The sequence below is a fragment of the Artemia sp. Qi Xiang Cuo genome, chromosome 20 (genome assembly GCF_049724085.1).
Source record: "Artemia sp. Qi Xiang Cuo chromosome 20, ASM4972408v1, whole genome shotgun sequence".
NCBI classification, from domain to species: Eukaryota; Metazoa; Arthropoda; class Branchiopoda; order Anostraca; family Artemiidae; genus Artemia; species Artemia sp. Qi Xiang Cuo.
Window position 1 is genome coordinate 8471269 of NC_142813.1, and position 10246 is coordinate 8481514.

The 10246-nt window shown below is 32.8% G+C and overlaps 1 protein-coding gene across 2 annotated transcripts in view; it reads left to right on the forward strand.

The window, feature by feature from the left end:
* The window catches only part of LOC148939842 (WD repeat domain phosphoinositide-interacting protein 3), a 48626-nt gene extending 39537 nt beyond the window's left edge, over positions 1-9089 (forward strand). For both annotated transcript variants that reach the window (XM_089105851.1, XM_089105852.1), the window contains exons 6-8: positions 2493-2594; positions 6021-6142; positions 8884-9089. In XM_089105851.1, the coding sequence (XP_088961977.1) occupies positions 2493-2594; positions 6021-6142; positions 8884-8990 (331 nt within the window). In that variant the 3' untranslated portion in view covers positions 8991-9089. The remainder of the gene's footprint in view (positions 1-2492; positions 2595-6020; positions 6143-8883) is intronic.
* Positions 9090-10246: the final 1157 nt, after the last annotated feature.

Here is a 10246-nt window from a genome sequence, read left to right on the forward strand (position 1 = left end):
GCTTTTGGACACTTTTTCACTCTGAGGGACACCGGGACACTATTGGGTCAAAAAAGGCAGCTTTTTGAAAAAAAAGGACACTTTGGACATTTTTCCAAATCCAAACCAAATGTCTTTATTCTCTTTTTCTTTTTTATAAATACGACTGCTTTTAATTTGTACTTTACTTTTAAGCTTTGGGAATTTGTACCATAGCTTGAAATTCACTCTTGTATAGAGATAAATAATTGGATTTAACCGCTTGGGGATTTTTCTTAGATGTTTTTGCGCCCTGTGCGACCGAATAGTTCAAGTTCAAGTTCATTTAATTTCTCATTAAATCACTACAAGACAGAATAACACTTTTACAATATGAATCCATGGAAAAGAAAAAATTTACAGAGGGTGCCTACACAGTGAGTTATACTCGAAAACAGGCACCCTAAAAATAAGAAATAATAATAACAAATGATGAAAAGAAATAATAATACACTAGATATACTCGGAAGAAAATGAGACACTACGCTGAACCCACAGCCCACACCTCAAATTAATATATTACAACATAATTAAATATTTATCAACAATAGCACCGGCCAACATGACTTCAAATAAATAAATAGTTATCTATAATTGCTTATTGGATATAGTTTGAATTTAGCTTTAGAAACTAGAATAGAAAAACGCGAATCTATATTACTTTCATAAATATTCCATAACTTTATTATCGAATTTTTAGGAGAAAATCTGGATCTTTCAGTTCGGATTCTAGGGCAAGGTAATTTGGCTGTACTTCTTCATAAACAATAATTATTCTGGACAAAAGAAACTAAAGAGAAGTTGCTAGAATTTAAAGCCAATGGTAATAACTCTTTTATCTGTTTTAGTCTGAAAAGGACACAATGTACAGGAAGGACTAGATCAACCGGCAATATTCTTAAAAATGTATAAAGGCTCTTAGTAGGGGATTTATCGGGGAGGGAAGATGGGGAAGGAAGGAGTGCTTTTAACGTACGAAGGGCATTATATTGAAGACGTTGAAGGGGCTTAATTAGAGCTTTGAAAGTATTTAAATAAGCAATCGGACAATAATTAAAATAAGAATGGATTAGAGAATAATAAACTGACTTAAGAGCAGGGACTTACGGTTGACGTAAGTCTTACGTCTTCTATCTTACTTCTACCTACTGCTTGTGGCAAAGTCACGAAGGCTGCTGAGAAAGTTAGGAAGAAGAAGCGAACGACCAGTCCATGCTGGCGCGTTCTATATTAATCTCTGTGGTATTTGGCTGTGTGCACGTGGCTATTATTACTCTGCTGCTATAGAAAGAAAGGAGTTTCACAGAAAAGCTGCTGCGGCTCCATTCTATTTATAGCCGCTAGCCAATGTTTCTGTTTTATATTCTATACTTTCAGCTGTGATTTTTTGTCAAACGCTGGTCGCCAGTTTCTATCAAGTATAACTCAAGCGAATTTATTTCAACCGGCCTTGTCTTCTCACTGTTGTAGTTGTCGAAAACGTCAGTTTTGCTCTGGGCTAATTCTAAATGTTCAGAAAACGGCCATACAGAAGAATCTTTAAAAAATTTTAATCAGTTGACTGAGCGGTTAAGGAGATTGACGTCTTTTTTTTAACTTTAAAACCACTATAGGTCAAAATAGATATTTCGTTGCTACAGCCGTTCGGACCTTGTTGCGCCAAAAGATCCTTAATTGGTATCGAAGATCAACGACTCGCATCTTTTTCGCATAACTTATGAAAGTGCCGAAGTGAAAATGAATCTCTATGATTGGTTCTTTACTTTTCGACTAAGATAGGTAGCGGCATCGATAACCGATATAAAATTTCGCTCTGTTGAAATTCTCATGACGATTTTTTTATGCCATCTCTTCAAATTGAACTAGCACTAAACTTAATTTATCGGTAGCGTTAATGTCAAAGCTGGAAATACCTGCAGAAGTCATGCAGGTAACAGACCACGAGGTAGCAGAACAAAGAAGGTTGAATTTTACAGGTGTTTTGGCAATTTTTTCACGGTTTTGAAAATTCATAGTGGCAACCCAGTCTATTGGCTAATTTTCTAGAGGGAAACTAAGTGTCCATTTTTGGCTGATTTGGACACTTTTGTCCCTAAAAGTTTTGGCAACCCTGATTTTAGTGCTCTACTTGTTATTCTTCGATTAAAAAGAATATATATTAATAAACATTATTAAATTGCTAAAGTATTAAAATATTATTGAACATGGGTGCATAGAGACTCAATGCTGGTAGGCAAAGGGGAGAGGGGTGACTCCGAAAACAAAGACTGTTTTTACTCCTTGTAAAATGAGGACGCTTCTTTGGATTTTAGCCACTTTTTTTAAGAAAACGGTCCTCATTTCTGCATATCTGCCTGGTCTTTTAGGAAAGGGAGATACTCCTTTGGTCCAGTTGGTTTGATTTTCTCCGTTGCTTTTCGTTAGCAAGTTTTCTATTTAATTTGACCAAAAACACGCTTTTGCTTTCTTTTCAGTTTGAACTTCAATCAAGATTCTTCTCTGCTTTGTGTGTCGAGTGATCATGGTACTATTCATGTTTTCTCTGTCGATGACGAAAGTAAAAACAAACAGTCGAGGTAAGACATTCATTAAAAAACATTTACGAACAAGAAGTTTTTCAAAGAAAACAGGCCCTTTTAAACTTAAGATCAGCAGATACTAATACTTTTTAAAATTCAAACTCAATACGACCAGAAATTACTATTAAAGAGTAAATGAAACCAAAACGAGCAGAAATTAAATAAACAATCATAGCAAAAAACATACAACAAGTAATAATATAAATGAACAAATAAATATTCAAAGCGAGTAATGCTTAAATTGAATATGCAAATCAAGCTTAAAACCAAAAAAAACATTTCTATGGAAGTGTAAATGAAACTCAAAACGAACAGAAATTAAATAAAAAATCAATGCAAAGAAACATACAATAGATATTAATGTAAATGAATAGACTGAAACTTAAATTGAATTTGCAAATCAAGTCTGACATGAACAAAAATCACTACAAACATGAGTTTGGGTATGACCTCCTTCTCTCACTGTAAAAGTCTAAAACCGACTGCGTCATTGGCACTGAAAGCGAATTGTATTACAAATATTTTATTTTGTACTTAATATTGAACATAAACATTAAAATTACAGTGAAATTTTGGACTGATGAGCTTTCAGCAATTACTATCATCATACATCAAATATTCAGTTTACTTTATTAGTTCTTTCTAAAATTCTTCAAGAAGAATATAGTCTCACTACAAACAAGAGTTTGGATACTGCCCCGTTCCTTAACTGTAAAAACCTAAAGCCTACTGCGTCATTGGCGCTTCACTGAAAACGAATTATGTTACAAATATTTTCTTTTCCAGTTCTTACAGCATTAAAAATGAAAATAAAATTACAGTGAAATAAAATATTGAACTGATGGATCTTTCAACAATTAATATCATTATATATGAAATATTCAGTTTCATTTTTTTTATACTTTCCAAGACTGTTCAAGATACATATAGTTTTCAGTAAAGCGCCAATGACGCAGTAGGTTTTAGACTTTTACAGTGAGAGAAGGAGGAGATACCCAAACTCTTGTTTGTAGTGATTTTGTTCTTTTCAAGCTTGATTTGTATATTCAATTTAAGTTTCAGTCGTTTTGAGATTTATTTATTCATTTAAATTAGTATCTATTGTTTGTTTGTTTGCATTGATTGTTTATTTAATTTCTGCTCGTTTTGGTTTTCATTTATTCTTCAATAGCTAAATATTTTTCTTCTGTTTTAAGCTTTTACTTTGAAAGTAAAAAAAAAAATGGGTTTGTGACAACCTCGGAGTTTTTATTATCTGAAGTTTGAACTATTTTTGACAAAATGCATTTATTTTTAAAATCACTTCATATAATTTTATATCTAAAAATTTATGTTTTTTTTGCTGCTGTGCTTTAAATAATGTCCCAGATACTGAAACAAAATTTTATTTTGCTATTTCTTATAGACTATAGCAATTTTTCTAGGATCCATTCATGAATATGCTTATTTCTTACTTTAACTTATGTCTCTAAGGAACGATCGGGTGTTTCTTTTTTCTTTGATCTTAGTTTGGATTTTTTGCAAAAAAATCTTCATTTGATTCTAAAAATGTATGACATTTTCTTTATAAAAGGCCATTACAATCTAACTAATCCTTTGTCATTAATAGTGTTTTTTTTTATGATTTTTTGTTTGTTTGTATTTTTTATGAATGACCTTAAAGTGTTATTTCTTATTTATAAATCTAGTTACATAAATTACATCATGTCAAATGTCAAATTACTCATGTCATCATGTCAATTTACACAAGTCATCATGTCAAATCGAATTTACACATGAAAGTTCCCACGATATTGTAGTAAAGGAGCATTTCTACTGAAGAGATTGTCAGATCTTATTTAGAAACTATGAAAGTAAGTAAAAACCTACAAAAAATTAATTAAATGCCAAGAAAAAGTTTCCTTTTGCTGGAAATTTTTTCTTCGTAAATTCGGAAAACCTGAGAAATCCCTAATTGGGAAAACTCGTGAAAATTAGATAAAGAATCTCCCAAGAAATTTTCCTTCAAAAAATGTATTTAAATGTAAGGTTCCCCTGTTTCCAAATTTATGGGCACGCCCCTGAATATACAGAGAAGAAAAAAGCTTCTGGTTTTTGAAAAAAAAAACACAAGAGAAATTGGTACCATGAGGAAGCCGATCGGTTTTTTCCATAGTATCTATCGTTTTTGGGGCTAGGATTTTTTTTTTCTTGGTTACCTATGGTACCGATCGGATTTTCGTGTGTTGTCGAGCTAAAAAGAGGAAACATTTTCGAAAGTGGAAGATATGTCAGTTGTTAAGCACGCGAATGTTCAGGATTTGGTGGTTCTTGTTTAGAACCAGTTTTGTATGATACGATGAATCTGACGACATATTTTTCAAGTTTTTCATTAAACTTTTGGCCGCAGAAAATGCGCACAGGTACGTTTTATCTGCGCTTTTCAGAAAAATCTTGCACCTATCGTTTGAACACTTTTCTTTTCTTACCGATCGGTTTTCTCATCGGTGCCTGATGCTCGTAAGCTTTTGAAAAGGCTATAACCTATTGGATAATGTTCAAATAGCGCCATCTATAATAATATCGCAAAATTGCATAGTTTTGAGGCAGCACTTTCAGAATCTGCAAATTTTCCAAAAAAGAGAACTGATTTCCTGAAATATTAACAATAAAGAAAGATACTTATATCGTGCTAATGTTTATGTATTTACGTTATTGTTCGAGGGGGTTTCCAAAAATCCAGTTTCCTTGTGACAAAAAAAAAGCGGAAACCCTGAAATATTAGTGGAAGACAGAAGTCGAAAACCTATGAAGGTTTTTGCTAATTTATTGCTATGTAGTCGAACAATTAGTTTAAATAAAAGGATAAAGTTCATAAAAAGAAGAATAAAGTTCATAAAAAAAGGAAAAGGATAAAGGATAAAAAAAGGAAAAGGATAAAGTTCATAAAGCTGCATAAAAAAGTTCAAACTATTTTACCTTCTCTGGTACTTGTAGGGTAAACCCCCTACCGTGCAAGTTTTTCATTCGTTGACGCTTCATAGGACCGGTTTTTTTCGTTAGTTTCTTTCAGCTGAGCGTGAGACAAGACAAAGAGAAGTGACAGAACAGATGGAAAATATATAATTTGGGCTTTATATTTGTATATTAGGGGGGGGGGAATATTTAGACAGTGTGAAGTTAGAAAACGATTCTTACTACATAATATGCAGAATTACTGTACCTAACACATAAGGCATGCAAACCCGCTGTACTTTACCCTCACCGCCCTAATTTGCAAATATATGGCCCAAATTTGTTTCTAAAGTATTATATTTCTATCTTACTTTGGTATATTTCATTAGGTTTGAGCGTCAGAGAAACATATTAGAAGAATATTAGGTAAGGGATATATCATACAAGTACCCCTTTTTTATCATTATTTAATTGCAATGAGTTTTACAGCTTAGCGTCTGCTCCACTATTGCCGAAGTATTTCAGTTCGAAGTGGAGTTTTGCGAAAATTGATGTTCCTGGTAACGTCCGTTGTGTTTGTGCTTTTGGGAATGACCCTAATTCATTGATTGGCAAGTAGCTTTCTCCTATCTAGAGTGTACAGATTTGTGTTCCATTAAATAATTATACAGATAGTAAAAATGCCTATAAAATTGAATTATCCAAAGAAAAAAAATAGACAAACGAAATAGGAAAGTATAATAGCAAAAATAAAACATGTTTCTTTAAAAAAAAATGAATACACGAATAGTTAAAACTTTAAAGATACAAATTTTTGGAATCGTAGACATTTGTTTCAAAACAGCTTTCGTTGTCTTTGTCAAACCAAAATCATCTCTCTTCTATATTCCTATCCTAGGGCATTCTCAATTATTCATCAAACACCTCAATATAGTCATTTAACAAACAGTTCAATAAGTCATATAACTCAAAGTAATCAAACACCTTTATTCCTCAGTCTTATAGATTATAAGCAAGCGTTTGATTCAGCTGATAAACGAGCTTTCGCGAAGGTCTTATCCTTGTATGGTATACCTGATAAATACATTAAAGGAATGAGTGCTGTATACGAGAATAACATTGCTGTAGTTAAGGCAGGAAGTGAGGTTAGTAGCTGGTTCCGTATTAAATCAGGAGTGAAGCAGGATTGCTTTCTATTCCCGGTTATGCTAGAAATGCCAAAAGTCATGTTGGGAGATAATATTTCCAGGTTTGTTTTGGAATTTAAATATTAAGGACTGAAACATTTCTGAAAGTACCCATTATAATGAAGTGAAAAACAATTGTTATTGTGAATACAGCTTGGTGGGGGGAGGAGGGAGTTGGTCGTTCCACGTTTTATTGCCCATTGTTGAAATGGCTGAATGGCTTAGTGCATTAAAGGCATTTTTCTATTTTTTTTATTTCGGATCTATTACTCACTCTCGTCAAGTCGAAAAGAATTGTGGAATAGGCTAGGGAAAGGGAGTTTTTAACATCTTAGGTTTTATCTTGTTTGATTGAGCGGCCTAAAATTTTGGGAGAAAAATAAAAAAGAATGTTTTTTTTAAGGATTTGTCAGTGATTACAATCGTAACAAACACATAAGCCAAAGAGAAGAGAGGAGAGGCTCGAAGCCAAGAGCTTCGATCCCGCTTGACTTCGATCCCGCTGGAAATCTCAGGATTATGGATTTTTTTTTTTATTCTAATTAGTTATCCTACAATTTGCACATTATAGTTATTTCTAAAATCCCCCCCCCCGCTCCCTCCTCGTCAATCGAAATAATATCTCAAAATATTTGCATTCAATATAGTTTTCAGTGTAGATTATTTTATTAGGGGGTAAAAGACATGTTTACAGTTTTAATACAGGCAGCAATATAAAATAAAAGTCTATAGATCCCTTAATTTTTTTAACTAATTAATTTTTTATGGACTCGTACGTCTTGATATGAAAATAATAATGCACAAAAGAACCTATTGACAAAATTGAAATGTTATTAACATCAGTGATGAATTTTCTTATATTTTTAGAAAGCAAATAAATGCCCAAAAATTATAATGTTTGACAATGTTCGAAAACAAATTATACATACCTTGCATACCCCCCTCTAAGATTACTGTAGGCCTTTGCCATTGATAGAAAATAATCCGTTTCACTTAGGACGTTCTGAAATCTTTTATATTAATTTATAAATCTGGAAATGTTGAGTTTGGTCTGGAAAGTTCGGTTACCGAAGTTCGAAACTTCAAAATTTGGACTGTCGAAAGTTTTTACGTTTAAAATTTGGACTGTCCAAAATTTTAACGTCTAAACTTAAGACTGTAAAAAATTTAACGTCTATATTTTGGTTGCCACTTTAGACACAAAATAAGTCATTTCCGAAAAACTGGTCAAAATTAATTATACTGAATAAAAATGCGAAAAAAATTTATCCTTGCGACTAAAAAACGCGGAACAATTTAGTAAAAAAATCTATAAAATTCAAATTTATAATATAAGCATTTCGCTATGAGTAATAAAAAGGGGGTGGGGAGGTGAATTAATCATATTTTATCTCTCCTGCTTTACAATATTTTTTATATACTTCACCTGTTTTATAGTTTTGGTGATCATGAAATAAAGTCTTAAAACAGTTTTGTACGAACTACTGTGTGTAGGCGTTAATATAAACGCAAAAGTAATTACTTTGTAAAAAATTGTCATGTTTTAGAATTATAATAAGAAAACAACAAAATTAACACTATGGACGCGAAAGAAACTATTCAAAGCCACGCCTAGGCGTGTTTAAGGTGTATTATGAGTCATCAAGTAATTTTGCTCATATATTGCCATATTTCGTATATTTCAGTTTTGTAATTTTGACAATCTTGAAATAAAGTTTACAAGAGGCCTATTTCTTTGTATTTTACGGCCTATTTTACTTTACAGTTTACGGCCAATTCCATTTGAAGACCAGGAGTTTTATTTGAGGTTGAAACTGCAAGATGGTTAAAATTCAACTCTTTTGGTAAAAAAAATCCTTTGGCTATCCTTTGTCCTTTAAAATCCTTTGTCAAATCCTTTGTCCTTTCAAATCCTTTTCTCAACTAAGGATTAAAATCCTTAGTGACCCTTGTAACTTCATGACGATGTCAAGAATACAAAGTCAAAATTATTTGTAATTTAATTTTCCAAAGGTTAATAAATTTAATGTGTATTTGTAAACAAAGATTAAAGAAAAAAAATTTTTAGAGCTTAGTACCCTTTCCATTATTATTTTTTTTAACAAATTATGAATTTTACCGCATTTTTTTTAACGACTTTAGCTATTAACGAAATGTCTTTTCAGTTATTTGTTCTGATGGGAGCTACTACAGATTTATTTTCAACTGCAAAGGAGAAGCTACAAGAGACCTCTATGCCCAGTTTTTGGAAATGACAGATAATCGTAAATAAGTTATTTTGTGAAGTGTCAGTCTGCCAATTTGATTTATTCTTTTTTATTGATTTTCTTGTGATTTGTAATTGCGGAATATAGATTGATTAACCTACGGAGCTCTGACTCAGGTTTTAACGATATTTTAGTTGTATTTTACTGCTATCATTCAAGAAGAAACTACAAACGATCAAAAGAGGCTATAAGATACTAGGAATCTAAGTTCTGTGGTGCCTAGCCAAAAGGGGATAAGTCACCTTATTTAAATTTTTCAGGAGGGTGAATTTAGTGTTAAACTGCATCCATCAAATCAGTAAATTCTGAGGTGAAAAATAGGAAATACCTTGGGTGTTAAGCCTACTTAGCTTGGTAACCCTAACGATTAGACCAAATTGTAAATGTTGAGGAGAGGAATCTAATTCGCAGTAAAAATGCAGGCGCAGTAAAAATTTTACTGGGCCTGGCTATAGCACGATAATCCCTGTTTTTCAAATGTAATAACATGCACTTAGTCTCGAAACAAAGGCCACTTTGAAATTTATGGCAGGGTTTAGAATGGGAAAGGGAGCAATAATTGTCGTTACAGTGACCAGTAGTTAAAAGACATACAAGGGTGAACAAAGGTACAATCACTCTTTTTTATACACTTATTGGTCAAGTGAAAACGGCAGGCAATAGAATTCTTCCCTGATTTGGCTTCAGGAACCGATTTACTAATAATACTCAAGTTGTCACTGACCCCTGGAACTGGAATATTGGCTGAATTCACACTTAAATTGTCACTGACCTCTGGATCTGGAATATTGATTGAGTTCTCATTTAAGCTGTCACTGACCTCTGGAACTAGGTGACCGATTAAGTTCATATTTGAGTTGACACTTGCTTCATTAATATTCATGTGTTGGGAGTTGTTGCTTGTGGATTGAATTGCAGTTGGTTTCAAATTGGTGTTTTTTTATTCGCATTCACAGACTTAAGTGTGTTCTTAATTATATTCTTCCTAAGATCAATGAAAGTAGAAATTTCATTGGTAACGAACTCGAGTTTTTTTTTTAGCACTAAAAGGGAGGGGAGGAAAGAGTCGCATAAGAGGCTGGAATCATAATTGCCACAAGGAAAATTTTCAGTCTGGCAGGAGACATCATTAGAAGGTTCACAATTAGATTCAAAATCGGTCTGGGTGCTGGCATCTTTAGTTTCTAGCAGAAAATCAGTCTTGCAACTGGCAAAACTCGTTAATACTGGTAGGGAAGCAGTCTGACACTCGCTTTGGGCT